This window comes from Oncorhynchus mykiss, chromosome 15 (assembly GCF_057628025.1).
Source record: "Oncorhynchus mykiss isolate SJ-2025 chromosome 15, ASM5762802v1, whole genome shotgun sequence".
In the NCBI taxonomy this organism is placed as follows: domain Eukaryota; kingdom Metazoa; phylum Chordata; class Actinopteri; order Salmoniformes; family Salmonidae; genus Oncorhynchus; species Oncorhynchus mykiss.
Window position 1 is genome coordinate 62,001,721 of NC_143036.1, and position 17,664 is coordinate 62,019,384.

At 42.0% G+C, this 17,664-nt stretch overlaps 3 protein-coding genes across 5 annotated transcripts; 1 reads left to right on the forward strand and 2 right to left on the reverse strand.

Annotated features, from left to right (window-relative positions):
* Positions 1-164: 164 nt before the first annotated feature.
* On the reverse strand, positions 165-2,594 carry LOC149978137 (uncharacterized). Its single transcript, XM_090200647.1, has 2 exons — positions 2,329-2,594; positions 165-2,218 (listed from the first exon to the last, which is right to left on the reverse strand). Exons 1-2 carry the CDS (start codon positions 2,465-2,467, stop codon positions 867-869), a joined length of 1,491 nt encoding a protein of 496 aa, XP_090056773.1. The 5' UTR covers positions 2,468-2,594; the 3' UTR covers positions 165-866.
* A 2,057-nt stretch (positions 2,595-4,651) lies between these two features.
* Positions 4,652-13,729, forward strand: LOC149978138 (protein mono-ADP-ribosyltransferase PARP12-like). Of its 3 annotated transcripts, XM_090200643.1 has the most exons (9): positions 4,652-4,933; positions 9,719-9,844; positions 9,974-10,141; positions 10,250-10,370; positions 10,452-10,533; positions 10,716-10,803; positions 10,906-11,036; positions 11,503-11,654; positions 11,765-13,729. In XM_090200643.1, exons 3-9 carry the CDS (start codon positions 10,007-10,009, stop codon positions 13,006-13,008), a joined length of 1,953 nt encoding a protein of 650 aa, XP_090056769.1. In that variant the 5' UTR covers positions 4,652-4,933; positions 9,719-9,844; positions 9,974-10,006; the 3' UTR covers positions 13,009-13,729. The 3 variants fall into 3 exon arrangements, with proteins under 3 accessions (XP_090056769.1, XP_090056768.1, XP_090056770.1); XM_090200642.1 differs by lacking the exons at positions 4,652-4,933; positions 9,719-9,844 and having other exon boundaries at positions 9,859-10,141; XM_090200644.1 differs by lacking the exons at positions 4,652-4,933; positions 9,719-9,844; positions 11,503-11,654; positions 11,765-13,729 and adding an exon at positions 11,248-11,402 and having other exon boundaries at positions 9,859-10,141.
* Positions 13,730-13,744: 15 nt separating this feature from the next.
* LOC110490445 (protein mono-ADP-ribosyltransferase PARP12) lies at positions 13,745-17,422 on the reverse strand. The gene is made up of 7 exons (XM_021563839.3): positions 16,951-17,422; positions 16,555-16,690; positions 15,677-15,945; positions 15,431-15,518; positions 15,188-15,318; positions 14,822-14,970; positions 13,745-14,620 (listed from the first exon to the last, which is right to left on the reverse strand). The coding sequence occupies exons 1-7, from the start codon at positions 17,220-17,222 to the stop codon at positions 13,980-13,982; spliced, it is 1,686 nt and encodes a 561-aa protein (XP_021419514.2). The 5' UTR covers positions 17,223-17,422; the 3' UTR covers positions 13,745-13,979.
* Positions 17,423-17,664: the final 242 nt, after the last annotated feature.

Below are 17,664 nucleotides of genomic sequence, written 5' to 3' on the forward strand. Positions count from 1 at the left end.
ACAATAGGCCTGCTAGACACACAGTAGCAGCAGTAGTGATTTATTGATTCAGTTTAATGTAAAATAAAGAGGATTTTTGTTGCCCAAAAAATTAAGTTTCTGACATGAGGGTGTTTCCAAATCTCTTAGAAAAGAGTAGGCTTGTCCAAAAAACATCGACAATCAATGATTTTCTGAGTTTATTCAGTTTAAAACACAGACATCAAACTGGTTTCATTTACAAAATGTATGGACTGTGTCAGCAGACCTGTGTAAAGGAAACATGCTCACCAAATTCATATTTGTGCAAAATTACAAATGTCTGGTTTGTTGTTAACAGCTTTACTGTTATTTAGCCCTTACAGGTAAAGATACACAGCTATACTACATTTTTGATACGCAAATGAAGTGATCATTCATCATTTTAATACATTTTCTTTCTCATTTTCTTTTCTTTTTTAGATGTTTGCCATCAAAACATTCTACTTACTGCTCCATCCTGACAAAGGCAAATTATTGCAGAAGGCATTTGTTCTTTTCTTTGCTGTCCCTCCTTTGAGCTGTTGGAACACTGTACAGTGACTCAGGAGGAGATCTAGTGGTGCTTGTTGTGGTAGATAGTGGACGATAGAAGGCACCTGTCGAGGGAGAGAACACCCGAGATAGGTTGCTTGCTGAGGGGGAGAGTGTGCTTGGAGAATTGCTTGACGTGGAGGGGGAAGTGTGTGAGAGAGTTTGTGTGTAAGTTGGGGAGTATGATGAGTGAGAAAGTGTGTGATAAGGTGTGCTCAATGAGGATGAAGGGGATAGTGAGTGAGAGGTACTGCTGGCAGGGAGTGTGTGAGTAGTGGTTGTTGAGCGGGTGTGAGCCAGAGATAGGGGGCCAGTTAAAGGGGAAAGTGCAGGAGACAGGGTGCTGGCTGAGAGAGTGAGTGTAGGAGAAGGGGTGGGGGGTTGGAGAGCCAGTCTACGAGAGGTGGTGCTGGCTGGGGGAGCGAGTCTACGAGAGGCTGTGCTGGCTGGGGTCGTGAGTGTAGGAGAGGGTGTACTGGCTGGAGTAGTGAATGTATAAGAGGGGGTGCTGGCTGGGGTAGTGAATGTATAAGAGGGGGTGCTGGCTGGGGTAGTGAATGTATACGAGGGGGTACTGGCTGGGGTAGTGAATGTATAAGAGGGGGTGCTGGCTGGGGTAGTGAATGTATAAGAGGGGGTGCTGGCTGGGGTAGTGAATGTATAAGAGGGGGTGCTGGCTGGGGTAGTGAGCGCACGAGAGGGGGTACTGGCTGGGGTAGTGAGGGTACGAGAGGGGGTGCTGGCTGGGGTAGTGAGCTTACGAGAGGGGGTACTGGCTGGGGTAGTGAGTGTACGAGAGGGTGTACTGGCTGGGGTAGTGAGTGTGTGAGAGGGGGTACTGGCTGGGGTAGTGAGTGTGTGAAAGGGGGTACTGGCTGGGGTAGTGAGTGTGTGAGAGGGGGTACTGGCTGGGGTAGTGAGCTTACGAGAGGGGGTACTGGCTGGGGCAGTGAGTGTACGAGAGGGTGTATTGGCTGGGGTAGTGAGTGTGTGAGAGGGGGTACTGGCTGGGGTAGTGAGTGTACGAGAGGGTGTACTGGCTGGGGTAGTGAGTGTGTGAGAGGGGGTACTGGCTGGGGTAGTGAGTGTACGAGAGGGTGTACTGGCTGGGGTAGTGAGTGTGTGAGAGGGGGTACTGGCTGGGGTAGTGAGTGTGTGAAAGGGGGTACTGGCTGGGGTAGTGAGCGTACGAGAGGGGGAACTGGCTGGGGTAGTGAGTGTACGAGAGGGTGTACTGGCTGGGCTAGTGAGAGTGTGAGAGGGGGTACTGGCTGGGGTAGTGAGCGTACGAGAGGGTGTCCTGGCTGGGGTCGTGGCTGGGGCTGTGGCTTGGATTTTGGGGTTAAGGAAGTGGATTGGATAGAGACAGTCTTGAGTGGAGCTGGAGCCGATGTGGACCAGTGCATGACGCCATCATCATATCTGATGAGGAACTCGGGGTACACCTGGTGCTTTTCAAAAACCACATATATGGATGGGTTCAGGACATTGTCCACACAGCTGTCATAGAGAGTGGGGCTTCCCTCACCTTTTGGAGGGGGACGACGGAGCGCCGAATTACCCCTTGTGTAGTCACCAACAAGCACCTGACAAACAAACATGGACCTCACTCCTGAGTGGCTGGTGAAGCAGTGTGAGTACTTGGCATCCCTGGCAAAGTAACTCCCTTAAACAAACAGAGACGATCATCAGTAAAACAAAATGACTGACTATCATGAGATCATGACTGCTTCTAAAATCTGACTACATTTCTGACAGTTAGTTAACATGAGGTACCTTCGCCATACGTAGTTCCATTGGTTCCACACAGCCTCCAGTCGAAGTTATCTCTGCAAATGGCGTCTACGTGTTTTGGGTCCGTTCCGTGGAAGAGATGTAGCTCCTTGCTGTTTTTACCCCCGTTGTTTTTCTTCATCAAATCTCTTTTCCTGAGAAAGAGGAAATGACCATTAGCTGCTGTTAAGAATACTATTTTTGGATTTTAGAATAAGGCAGTAATGTAACAATGTGGAAAGTCAAGGGGTCTGAATACTTACCCTCAGCACTCCTCTCTATCTTATGAACCAAATAGCACTGTACACCATTTTGCAACAAACCACTAGTCTGAATGTTATTGTGAAGAAGCAGTGACCAGTGGCATTTGTTTAGCTTAAATCTAGTGACATTAATAATGTGAACATGTTTTGCATACAGTGAGGGTGTTCAAACGATCTTGGGCATCATTCATGTTTTATCCAATTCCCCCTGGGCAAACTTCATTATTTAGCTTGTACTCCAGTGCATTTTGAAGTACCCTGTTTCTGCCAACTCCCATCAACTAGCTGGCAGCAGCTCCCAAGGTCTGGGAACTGGGAGCTTCATTAAAGGCCCAGTGCAGCCACAAATGAGATTTTTCTGTGTTTTAAATATTTCTACACTGAGATTGGGATATAACTGCAATGATAATGCACATTTGGTGTAAGAGCTGTTTGAAAAGACTGCCTGCAATTTCTGCCTGTTTTGGTGGGATGGAGTTTTGGCAATTGGTTAATAGAGCAATAGTTCCAAACCTCACTGCCAATTACAGCTAATTTGACATTTTTACCTCTCCAATCGGACCACTCCCAGACAATCCTGGCAAAATGATTGCTTGAGAAACGGCTCTTTACCAAGAAGCTTTCTTTTTGACCATTGTTTTAAATTAAATAAAAATCAGTGAGGTAGTTGTTACACAAACAATTTGATATTGAGATAAATATAGCTGCATTGGCCCTTTAAACCATCTGCGCTGTGCCACTGCGGCTCAGTGTGTATGTGCTACCACTTAGTGGTGAGTCTACAGTAATGCAGCAGAATTATGGTGCAATTCAACAACACAACCCTAGGGGGATGTTAACACTTTGATCGTCGCTGGATCCACAAACTGTACCTTTCCCCACTTTAACTCAGACCTGCATAATTATACTCAACAAAAATATAAAGGCAACATGTAAAGTGTTGGTACCATGTATAATGAGCTAAAATAAAATATCCCAGGTATTTACCGCACCAAAAGCTTATTTCTCAAGTTTTGTGCACAAATTTGTTTACGACCCTGTTAGTGAGCATAGTCAGGTGTAGACGTGTCAGGTGTAGACGCAGACGCAGATTATAGTTTTTCAAATGAACCCCTGACTCCTCCAGTCGCTATGCACATAAAGTACATTATTTTTTGTTTGCTGAAATCCATACTTTTTAATGCAACGTTAATCAAATGCAACCTCATTGAGATTCAATTGGCACAGGGACATGCTGAGTTGACATTTTAGAGCAATTGCAATGAGGAAACAGTAGGTGGTTGTATTTGATTAACGTTTTATTAAAACGTATGGATTTCTTCTAATAAAGAAAGGCATGCAACAACAGAGGACAAACATCGGGTTTAAGAGTGTACATTTTTTAAGCATGGACTGCAGAGACTCCAAGGAGTCGGAGTTTAATTTTAATAACTCTAGTCTGCACTCAACTCCCTGGAGGAGTTGATATAATTGGCTTGGTCAAAGAGAAATGCCGCGTTCAAAACAACTGGGAACTATGGAATCTCTGACTTCAGTGCTTTCAAGAGAACTTGGAACTCAGAAAAAAACGAGCTCCGACAAGGTAAAAAAATAAAAGGCCACTCTAAATTATGCAATTTTGTCACACAACACAATGCCACAGATGTCTCAAGTTTTAAAGTAACGTACAATTGGAATGCTGACTGAATGAATGGCCACCAGAGTTGTTTCCAGATAATTTAATGTTAATTTCGCTACCATAAACTGCCTCCAACGTCGTTTTAGAGAATTTGGCAGTACGTCCCTGACAACTACAGACCACATGTAACCACGCTGCGTTCAAAACAATTGGGAACTCGGGAATCTCTGACTTCAGTGCTTCCAAGACAATTTGGAACTCAGAAAAAAACGAGCTCAGACTAGGAAAAATCGTTTTGAAAGCTCACCCAACTCGGAATTCGAGGTCGGGAACTCGGACCTTTTCCTCGAGTTCCGATTTGAAGATCACTAACCTCGTGGTTTTTGAAGTTCCCAGTTGTCTTGAAAGCACTATAAACCGTGGACATTAAACATTTGCACATGCTGAAAATTCCTGAGCTCAAAAGTAGTACAAGTAATTTGCATTTATCAGGGAGCTTTGAAATATTCTGAGTTTGTAGATAGAGTCCGATTTCATTGACGAAATGTATACATTTTTTTGTTGCCCTAAACGATTTATTTTATATCTCGGTGTACAACGGAAACAAACGTAATATTGGTAAAACGAAAGTTAGATGATACAAACCTCAATGATTTAATGATGGTTGAAATGATTTTTACCTGTGTACATTTGATCTATTAGAGGACTGCAATAATAGTAGTGAAAGGTAAGCATACATATATATTGTACAGGAAGTTTTATGTCCAAATTAATGTACATTAATTGTTATTCTAACATTTTGTTCATGCCCTCTATGATCACTTTAGAAATGGTCCAAAATCGGGCAGCGTTGTCTAACATCTTTATTGCTTTGGGGAGGGTTCTGTGGTTTTTGATGGGCACAGGGGATGGTAGTGCTTTTTGCTCCGGGTTTACATTCGCCAGTTTGAAGGTTTTACTTCGTATTTTCTTGCAACCTAGCAACATTTCCTCGCCTGCTTACATACGCCTCCCATATATCAATGTTTTTGGTTAAAAAAATATATTTTTTGTTTTTTACTTAACACGTTTTTTTTTAAACTGACACAGCATTGTTGGTTAAGGGCTTGTAGGTAATAATTTCACTTTAAGGTCAACTATACCTGTTGTATTCGGCGCATGTGACAAATAAAATGTGATTTGAAACTGTTGGGAAAATCCTATTTGAATAACGGTGCAAAAGCCCTGTGATTTGTAATATTTAATTCCATTCAGATAATTTAAAATCCAATTGTATTAATTTATTTGTCACGTACAAGTGTTTAGCAGATGGTTATTGCGAGTGTAGCGAAATGCTTTGAGTCTACTCTCGACAGTTAAAAAATAAGAACTTTAAAAAATATATATATATTTTTTTTTTACTCCCTTTTCTCCCCAATTTCGTGGTATCCAATTATTAGTAATTACTATCTTGTCTCATCGCTACAACTCCCGTACGGGCTCGGGTGAGACGAAGGTCGAAAGCCATGCGTCCTCCGAAACACAAACCAACCAAGCTGCACTGCTTCTTAACACAGCGCGCGTCCAACCCGGAAGCCAGCCGCACCAATGTGTCGGATGAAACATACTCTCGACAGTTTATTAGGTATAGAAAACATAGTAGCATGCCAGTCAGGCTGTATTTTACGTTTTGATACTCTGATGCGTTGTCTGTTGCGGATCATCATTCTCCCAAATCGTTTTATAATAATGTAACCACATCCTTCCAGCAAGCACAGTCATTCAGGAAAGCGTAGTACGTGCTCTACCTCTCTGATCCGAGTGGCTATTCCTCGTGCACCTAAATCCCATAATGCTTAAATAGCCTATAGCCTAAATATTTGTAATTTAACTTTTTTAAATTTAATCTGACGAGGCTATTTCAAAAGTATCCTGTATGCTACCTGCACACATGTGTCCCAAAGTATAATTCCAGCATCCAAACTGTACAGATTATGGTGTTGAAAACGCAAACCATGATGTTGATGCACCCGAAGTGGCAACCTGGTCTCAGAGCATTTCGTATTATTCTTAACATAAATCCGAAACACTCTATTTTGTGTGATACAGCATGTTACATTTCATATGGTATGTATTAATTTGTGGATGTCCTTCACCCATTTCGTATGATACGTAACAAATTACAAGATGTACTATATTTGATGACCGGCTCGATTCGGGTCTTATGTAGCAAAATTTGAAATATATATATTTTTTACATTGGATAAAAGTAGAGACTCGGAGATAGAAAATAGTATATAATACACTACAGTTGAGGAACAATGGGAAAGTAATTATGCTTTGAAAGTTGATAAACTTGTAACCTCACGTTTGAGAAAATGGCCCCTGAATGTTTTTGTACCTACTAGAGAGCTCTTTTTTGTCTATACCCATTCAGCATTGTTCACACCTTCTTAAGATTTAGCCCCAATCATCACTTTAAGGATTAACATGTGAGGCTATACACTTAACAACCGAAGATTTCAAGACTAAAGGTTTGTTTATTCTATGGGTGTGTTCTTAAATTTAATCTGGATTGCCAGAGTGTGCTCTGGGTGTTCGTAAACACAGAGCGTTGTCAGACTGTCTTACCAAAATTCAGAGCGTTTCTCTCTCGGAGCGTTCAGAGCGCTTACTCGACGCTCTGGCCGAGGAGTAGGGTTGATCCGAGCGTTCTGACCTAACAGCAGCAGTCAAGCACCCAAGCTAACTGGCTAATTTTGGCTACATTTTGGCTATCTTGCTAACTACTAGAACAGCTCACTGACCATTTTACTCGCCCGAGCAGAGCTGGTTAGGCTGTTTTATTGTTATCCAGAGCATTGGTGACTGCAGCTGTGCTGCTGGCAACAATTTAATTAATATTTTTTGACAACGTTTATAGACACCATATTCAATGGGTGTTGAGTGTTCATAAATTCATGTTATTATTCTGCACTCTGACACACTCAGACGAGAGTGCTCTAAAATCTGAGTAGATAGCCAGAGCGAATTTACCAGCTACGCCTATCGACAGTTGTCGCAGTGACATCATAAACATTCTATTGAAATAGTTAGTTATTTGCATAGTGGAGTCTTTTGTTTAGACATGCAGCTAGCTAGCTAGCTAAACAATGAACCACAATCTCAACTCATAATGTTACTACCCTGCATGAATCTGCAGGTAGCTAACCAACCAGGTTCAATGTTAGCTGGCTAACATTAGGCTATAACTAGCAATGCAAATGGCTCAGAGATACTAATAATATTACTACACAGATCATACACGTAACGTTACCTAGCTAGCCAGCCAGCTAACATTAGCTAGTTAGCTAACAGTACACTTTATCTTGAAATGAAAACAACTTTCTGACAAAATTAGAAACAACCAAATACAGACATTTGAAGGAGATGTATCTTCTGCTTGGATAGTTCCATCTGTGCTAATGACTTAGTGTCTTTAATTCCAGTTTGTCTACAAATCTATAATTAATATGTTGGATTCGTTTCTCCATCTCAACCAAAAATCTAAGTTAAAGAATAGGACTAAATCAAATTTTTGCTATGAGAGATGGGTTTATCTACAGAGCAATTCAGTTGAGAAATTCCTGTTCACATATCAGTGCAACATAATGTAAAGTGTGACCTAGGTTATTCTGAATTGTTGAATGAATCCCACATATTCTCAACCATTTGAGACAGAAATCACTCTTATGGGATAGGCCTTTTCACACTGCCTCATCATTATTAGTTTCACAATCTATAATTTTATTTTCTACAGCCAACTATGGAAGGTTTGTTTCAATCTGGTATTTAAAAAAATATTTTTTTTACTAATCTCACTTCTGCAGAAAGTGTCTCACTGTGAGTAATAGGTTCCCAAATTGCCTCACAATTGACCATTTCTTTATTTCTCTCCTCTGAAATTGTATTATTGTGAAACACACTTCCTCCTTTCTAGTAATTGTCAAGTGATTGGCAGAATGAGTCAGAAATGCTGTTGTCGTTTAGTTGTGAATGTCGTCTTGAGATAAATGCCAGAGTTGTTCTGATACTCTCACTGGAAGTTTTTAACATATTTATAAACTTTATATTCAAAGAGCAGATATGAAAATATATGCTGACAATTACTTGTTTATACATACTGTACAAAAAAACGGAGCAATTCAGTGACCTCTAATTGTCTACATTTTTTCAAATATAGCTATTTACTCTATTGCAAAAGTGATATTTATTTGTATTTGTCAACACAACCAAATATGATTTTTTTTTAGGAGATGTATCTTCTGCTTGGATAGTTCCATCTGTGCCACTGACTTAGTCTGGCTTTAATTACAGTTTGTCTACAAATTAATAATTGATATGTTGGATTCACATCTCCCTCTTAAACAAAAATCTAAGGTAGTTTTTTTCTTATAGTGGAAATAACGTTGAAGATCTAACGTTGTTTCAAATGTACAAATTAAACATACAAAGTTCGACAATGTTGAAAATTGGTTACCATGATGACATAGTCCTGTGGTTGAAATGTCAACCTCAAAACAACAGTTTACATTGATGACCTTTTGCAAATCCAATGTATTTTAAACATAGATTCCATGTCACAATACGTTGACAAATTACATTGAAACGTTGATTCAACCAGTTTGTGTCCAGCAGGTATGCTTTCCTTATTGGTTGTGGTGCATTGGCACGAAACCTGAAAATCAGATTTCCAACTAGCTGATCATTGTCTGCATCCGGTTCTGATCGTAGTGTAGGTCTACTGAAACAGGAAGGGAAAGTTAATTTGTCTGTGGTGGTCGGCGAACCCTCAACCTTCTGGCTCGTAGCCATCGACTGTGCCACAAAAGCATGCTGAAGTGGCAAAGTTGATATCCAGGTTTATAAACACAGGGTCGCTACAGTTATTGTTATTTGTGGACATATATTTTTTTTTGTTAATTCTATAAGGGGAGAGTGTGTTCACTTTTTCTGCAGTACAATGGGGGGTCGTTTGAAAATATTAACATTGGGGAGGGGTGCATTTCTTTTATGGCACCTCAAGTTGTTTGTTGTCGGTGAGGAAGGAGATCTGTCTGTTCTCTGTCAAGGGGTACTGCAAACAAGGAGGTAAAGTTAAAGAGGGAGAGCGTTGCTGGGATGTTTAACTTTCCCACATTTGCTTTGGCAGAACACCTGAGATCAGGGGAACTTTTTGCCCCTTTTTTTACTCAGGCAGAATCCAGGATAGCTGGCTGGGTATGAGTTTATCTAGATCTAAAGGTTGTCAGTAGATACACAATACCATATCCTCCTCATAGGACAACATACAACCATGTACTGTACATCCACAATAATGGACTATGTTGTACTTTATTTGATAAAACTTTCAAAGCAACACTAGAAGCCTAGCATCAATTTTGTGAATGGAGGCCATGGCAAGATATTCTGTTGTCCTTCTGGCTAACAAGAGTCTCATGACACACTGTTACATAACTGTAACATCTGTTATATAAACCTAACGTCTGTTCAGATTAATGCTGGAGCATCCACTATAAAAGGCCCTACGATTGGGAAGTGAAAAATGGTCAGACTTTGTTTGCTCTGCCAGAAAAACAACGATCTAGAGAGACTTCTGTGACTCTTCTAAGATACAAAGGTGCAGTAGGTTATATCATATTAAACTAGATACAAATATTTCACAGTGTGAATGAAGTACATTCTTGGTATGGGAATTGGCAATGGGGATTGGTTGCTTTACCATTGGCATTTCCTTATGGCTTCACAGCGAGGGGATCCAAACTGTGTACATTTTGAAGCCATGAGCCGCGGATTCAGTGAAGTTCAACGTCCCTCCACAGTGTCCTCTGTGACCGAGCCCATGTGCGTACTCACCACAGAGTGGGTGTGGTTCTGGGAGGACGAGTACGGAAAATGGGTCCAGTACGCATCCATCGTAAGTGGTGTGAAGCACTCAAACAGGCTGATGTGTTACGAGGACAATAATAGAGACGGTAAACTGTTGTTCCCCTTGAATTTTAGTTTTTTTTTCTATAAATCACAGAAAGAGATGCACAGATTGTCGTCCATCACCAGTGAAGACCTTGAGAAAAGGTTCCAGGAGGATCAAAGTGCTGTGGTGAAGTTCACTGCAGGCCAGCAGTCTTATGAGCTGAGTTTCAGAGGTAACACACATCAACACTCTTGCACAAAACATATTTAATTTACAACAGACATGGTTCAAATAGTTCTTCTCATAATTACAGAGATGACGCAAAAAAACAGAAATAACGGTACTGTAAGGATGGTCAGGCGTCGTCCTGTGTTTGTTTCAACTGCAGACAGCAGGTAATGTACGGATGAGGATGAACTAAGAGGATGGTCACCATGTTCTGTATTTAACCTAATAAACACTCACAATTTCATAATCAATATTTGGATAATAAGTGGAGGAATAAATATAGGTATTCAATTGAGCAACTTATTTTCTTAGTGTTGAATGTCATGTTCTCTTTTATATTTATCCTCAGGACAAATAGAACATACAATTCCTCTGAGAATTTCAGAGATGTTCCTGGATTTTGGGACATGTCTGCCATACCTGACATTGGATATAAGGTTACTTGTTTACATGTGGTTATTCTGCTTAGGCTTACAGGAAGGTTAGTGTTCAACTTTTTGTTTTAGCAGTGACAACTATTTTGTTTTCCCCTCCTGCAGACAGTCACTCTTCTGAGTTCTGACAGGGTCTATCAGAAGGTCCAGAGACTTTTCAACAAGACCATGAGGGGCTTCCAGATCACCAGCATCGAGAGGGTCCAAAACAGGGACCTCTGGGAAGTCTTCCAGTGGTATGTTTACATCAACTCTCACACACAATCCTAGCATGTTACTTCCAAAATACTATGTAAACTCTCACACACAATCCTAGCATGTTACTTCCAAAATACTATGTAAACTCTCACACACAATCCCAGCATGTTACTTCCAAAATACTATGTAAACCCTGGCTTGAACAAGATTATGGGGAAGCAGCTAATGTTTTTACCCCTGTTTTTTTAGGAAAAGAGATTTGATGAAGAAAAACAATGGGGGTAACCTTGGGGTCGAATAGACTATACATTTGAAACGTCTTAATCGCTTAAAGACAACCATAGAACATTTTATGTCTTAGGGGCCCAGATACCAGTTACTGAGAGCTGCTTTACGGTGACCTCTGGCTTTACATATGATACCTGGCTGCCAAATTCCAATAGGGAATAACCATCAAAAAATAGTATTCTTAACAGCAGCTAATGGTCATTTCCTCTTTCTCAGGAAAAGAGATTTGATGAAGAAAAACAATGGGGGTAAAAACAGCAAGGAGCTACATCTCTTCCACGGAACGGACCCAAAACACGTAGACGCCATTTGCAGAGATAACTTCGACTGGAGGCTGTGTGGAACCAATGGAACTATGTATGGCGAAGGTACCTCATGTTAACCAACTGTCAGAAATGTAGTCAGATTTTAGAAGCAGTCATGATCTCATGATAGTCAGTCATTTTGTTTTACTGATGATCGTCTCTGTTTGTTTAAGGGAGTTACTTTGCCAGGGATGCCAAGTACTCGCACTGCTTCACCAGCCACTCAGGAGTGAGGTTCATGTTTGTTTGTTGGGTGCTTGTTGGTGACTACACACAAGGGAAGTCGGACCTCCGTCGCCCCCCTCCAAAAGGCGAGGGAAATCCCACTTTCTATGACAGCTGTGTGGACAATGTCCTGAACCCATCCATATATGTGGTGTTTGAAAAGCACCAGGTGTACCCCGAGTTCCTCATCAGATATGATGATGGCGTCATGCACTTGTCCTCTTCGGCTCCAGCTCCACCAAAAACTGTCTCTATCCAATCCACTTACATAGTCCAATACCCAGCATCCAACCAGATTCAAGCAGCAGCTTCTGCTACGCTGCAAAACCCTCGAGTTCCATCCACTTCCACTTTGAGTCCATCTCAAGCAGCCACCACTTTCTCTAATCCAACCAATTATTTTCCCCCTTCACGTCTCCCAAAACCTGCCCGAACCACATTGGGATTCAGTCAATCTGCAGTCATCATGAAGCCAGCCCCAAGTTCTCAATTGGTGGATACCACCCTAGGCCAAGCTAATTGGTCTTACACTCCCTCATTCAGCAAACTCCCTCATAAACTCATTACCCAAGCCAGCGCCCCCTCTCGTACACCCACTACCCCAGCCAGTATCCCCTCTCCTACACTCCCTACCCCAGCTAGTACCCTGTCTTATACACGTGTTACCCCAGCCAGTACCCCCTCTCGTACACCCACTACCCCAGCCAGTACCCCCTCTCGTACACCCAATAACCCCTCTCGTACACCCACAACCCCAGCTAGTACCCCCTCTCGTACACCCACAACTCCAGCCAGTACCCCCTCTCGTACACCCAGTACCCCCTCTCGTACACCCAGTACCCCCTCTCGTACACCCACAACCCCAGCCAGTACCCTGTTTTATGCACCCACTAGGCCACCCAGCATCCCCTCTCCCAACTTACTCCCTCAGCCAGTGCCCCCTCTCGCACACTTACTCCCTCAGCCAGTGCCCCTTCTCGCACACTCATTACCCCTGGCACTGCCCACACTCGCACACTCACTCGCTCAAGCAACCCCTTTCGCACACTCACTACCCCTGCCAGCCCCCCTTCTCGCACACTTTCCCGTTCAACTGACGCATCCTCTCAGGCTCAAACCCGCTCAACGACTACTACTCGCACCCTCTCTGCCAGTAGTACCTCTCACCCACTATCCCCTTCATCTTCATTGAGCACACCTTACCACACACTTTCTCACTCATCATACACCCACACTTACACAGACTCCTCCACACTCTCAGGGTTTCACCACTCCACATCGAGCACTACTTCTGACACATCTTCTACTACTATCACATCATCTAGAGTGCAGGAGTTAATTAAACAATTTGGGGGTCAAAGTTCAACCTGTTGAAAATGTGTAGTGTTTCTGAATGATAATTGCCATTTCATGTCAAATATGCATAGTTGGTGTGTTAAACCCTTGCAACAAACAATGATATTCAACACAGCAGGTTGGTGGCACCTTAATTGGGGAGAACGGTCTCGTGTTAATGACTGGAGCAGAATAGGTGGAATGGTATCAAACACAGTTTCCAGGTGTTTGATGCCATTCCATTATTATGAGCCATTCTCCCCTCAGCAGCCTCCTGTGATGTTCAACTAGTAAAAATGAATATGATGAGCGTGTTTCCTTTACTCTGGGACTTCTGTTCTGCTGACACATTTTGTAAAGTAGTTGGATTTCTGTGTATTCAACTAAATGGCCAATAGAAAGTAATTGACTGGATGTTTGTTTGACTAGTGGTGTGGAGTAATGCAGAATAAGTAGGGTGCAGTTTAGCAACATCACCCCTAGGGGGGGGAAGAAAACACATTTAAAAATGAGAAAAACAATAAATGTTCTATGCAGTTGTGCATTCAGAAACTACCATGACTGCATTAACACAGACAGCCCAATTCTGATTATTTTGTCAACACATGATATATGCCATTTATCAGACTCTTATCCAGAGTGATTTACAGACATGCGTGCATTCACTTTACATATGGGTGGTCCAGGGAATAAAAACCACTACCCTGGCATTACATGCGCCATGCTCTACCAACACCTAAAAAGGACACATTTCATCAATACAATTTATTTATACATAAAAAGGTAATTTCCTCCTAAATTTCAAAAGAAAAAATTGACTACCAAGACTTATAGATTATCTAGTGATGCCATAGATTTACTTTTTGCTTTCATTTTAGTAAACTGTGATCTTCTTGTCCTTGATGGAGGTGTGTGTGGTATGGAGGTCATAGAGCCGACCCAGGGTGGTGGAGGAGAGACATAAGTCATCAGACCTGACTGAAACAATGGATGTGTCACGGAGTTCAGGGAGCCAAACTGTGCAGAAGCATGTGTCAAGGTAGGTCTGGGGGTTCTCTGTCCTGTTGGGCAAGGAGATCTGAACCTTGCATTGTTGGGCAGCACAGGGGTGGCTGGTGAGCGTAGCATGACTGGAATAGATGTCCAGTGCATGTTGTGGTGGCTCTGGTTTTGAACAAAGTTAGGTGGTGGAACATAGGTCCCAGGCCTGGACCCTTCCCTGTACTGAATAAGGTACTCTGGGTAAACCTGATGCTTCCCGACCACCACAAATACAGAGGGGTTGTAGATATCATCCACACAGCTGTCATAGGAGATGGTGTGACTTCCATCTTTTGAGGGGGGGCAGAGGTAGCTGGAGTGTCCTTGTGTGTAGTTTCCCACCAGCACACGACAAACAAACATGGACCTGACTCCTGACTGGCTGGTGTAGCTGTGGGAGAACTTGGCATCCTTAGAAAAGTAGCTTCCTGGAAAGAGATGGGTTAGAATTAGAACAATCACAGTGAGTGTGACATTAAAAATACATTTGTTTTGTCAACTTTTCCACTGTATTTCCACAATGTGATGTGAAAGAGAATAGCAAAAAAATATGCCATTTCCACGTAACATAATAAATTATTATATAAACTTAAAAATCTATTAGATATCACATGAAATACAGAACTCACCTTGCCCATAGGGCGTTCCTTGTGTTCCACCCATCCTCCAGGCTATGTTCTGCAGGCATATAGCATCCACGTGTTTAGAGTCTGTTCCATGGAAGAGCTGCCTCTCATTCCCTTTCCCTGCATTTGCCTTTCTCATCACATCTCCTTGCCTTGGGAGAGGAAGAACAGATTCATTTGTCAGTATCGTCATTGGCAGGCTACCTCATAGCATTTGCAAGTGTTTGCTGCTAGAATCTAAGTACCAGTTACCATTAACATGTTACATCTGTTCGCATATGTTATGACTGCTTTGATTAACGCAAACAATATGAACATATTTCTTGGGTAGATTACATTTCTTTTGGCATGAGGATTTGTGATTCTTACCACGAAAAGACCTCCCACAGGATCCGATTCTGCACCCTCTCAATAGTCTTCACACTGAAGCCAGTCATAGTTTGGTGGAAAAGATCCAGAATATTCTTGTGCTCAGCTGAGGAACTCTGCAGAGCAACCCTCTAGAGAGAATGCGTTTGAAAAGAACACCTACTTTTACCAATGTAATAGCTTTATATTTCACTGCCTTCTGACCAGATGGAAGATCTTATGAGTTAAAAAGTGATTATGAACCTTGAATCCAGTTTCAGGTACTGAAGATTTATCCCAGTGACTGGGTAAAGCTTTGGATTTCAGCAGGCAGTCATCAGAGTCTTTTTTGCTGACGATGAGTAGAGAAAGTTAGACAGCATTATAATTAAATACAATCAGTACAGTATAATCTTATCTACCTGGCAGCTCGCTCTCCTAATTTATATCAAATAGCAAATTGATCCCGAGGACCGAGGTTAGTGTAGTCTACTCTACAAGGTCTCTTACCAAAGTGTGTTACTAGCATCATTAGTATGCCCGATTGCCTGGATGTTGCGGTAGGTGGACAACATGGATGCCACCAGTTCATTAGGTACTCCCCTCTGCTGCAGGGTGTTGAGTGGGTGGGGCTCGTAGAAGTCGTGAGACCTGCCACAGTCCACGTCTGCAGCACAGGTTCCTGTAATGTAGCGCTCACAGACGTGGAGTCTTCTGCAGCTCCCTTTGTCAGGACAGTAACCGTACTCTCCACTACCTTTGTTGTATGTGAAGCAAACCTGGAGACAAACACAGACCACTCCTGATGAGGGCTTGATAAGGACATTGGATAAGTGCAAACTCTGTTTAAGTGCATCAGTCCCAATTCAAGTACATCCGTTTTACAGATATCCCAATTCAAATAAATAATTTTAAAATATATCTGCACGCTCAGTTTAGTACACATATTTGGATGATAGCCTCAAGTCTGTGAATTCATCAGTAGTCCTTTTGGACGTGGGGAAATAAACATTGAATACACAATGCCTATAAGACGTGTGCCTTTCCAAATCATGTCCAATCAATTGAATTTACCACAGGTGGACTCCAATCAAGTTGTAGAAACATCTCAAGGATGATCAATGGAAACAGGATGCACGTGAGCTTAATTAGGAGTCTCACAGCAAAGGGTCTGAATACGTATGTAAAAAAGGTATTTCTGCTTTTTCTTTTTAATACATTTGTAAAAATGTCTAAACGTTTTTTTCTTCGTCATTATGGGGTATTGTGTGTAGATTATTGAGGATTGAAAAATATATATATATATTTTAGAATAAGGCTGTGACGCAACAAAATGTGGAAAAAGTCAAGGGATCTGAATCCTTCCCGAATGCCTATGACGCACATACTGGAGGTAAAAGGGCGTTGTCATTCTGCAGCAGTAATGTACACAGCTCCTTCCTGTCCAGTTCCTCCAGGTAATGCTCTCTCAGGACTCTGATGTTGTGCTCTGACGTCAGCTCATGGCAGAGACGGCATCCTTGTCTGGAAATCGCAAGAACGAGAGGCGATTTCTTATGACGCTCTTTAAAACATATATTAGGTTTTTCCTTAAATGTCAAATCTACAAACTTACCATGAACCTGTAGCAATTGACATGTATACTGTAGTGCATTACCTGTCACATTCTGTAAGACCACAAGGAATTTAGAACGTTTCAGAAATAATAGTAGAATGAATAGAAGTAATATGACGGGTAAATAGCTTCCGGAGTAAAAACAAACCGTAAAGTCAAGAAAGTTTACCTCTCATTGGATGGACATGTTCCATACAGATAAAGCTTACACAGGTGTAAATTGCTGCAGCCACTACATCTATTAGCTCTGCATAACCTCATCTTCGTCTTGGCAACTATCAGTTTGTTTCCCTTCGAGACAGCCGTGGTAAACATCTCCTGATTCCCTAAAACACTTTCCAGGTCATCTTCCATCGTGCTAATGTTGGCACGCAATTCTCCCAGCTCAAAGGACCCATTATGGGCACAGAGGACCTTGTAGATCAGAGCTGTTGTATCCATGTCCGTCACCGTAGGACGCCTGACTGTTGGCCCTCGCAAAACTGTACATATACTGTCAAATCTGAAGTAGAACGTTGCTCTCCGTTAACTACAAAACAGGTGACCAGCATGCGACAAAAACATTTCTGACTAAATGAAACTTACAGTATATGTAACCCCTCCCCTATTATGAAGGTAGCCAAGTATGACAAACAGGCAATGGAACACACTAATGACGGTACACACCCTTTTAAATACGGCACATTGAACTCTGCCCGAGTGGCATGTGGAACCTTCATTTACATCACAATAGGCCTGCTAGACACACAGTAGCAGCAGTAGTGATTTATTGATTCAGTTTAATGTAAAATAAAGAGGATTTTTGTTGCCCAAAAAATTAAGTTTCTGACATGAGGGTGTTTCCAAATCTCTTAGAAAAGAGTAGGCTTGTCCAAAAAACATC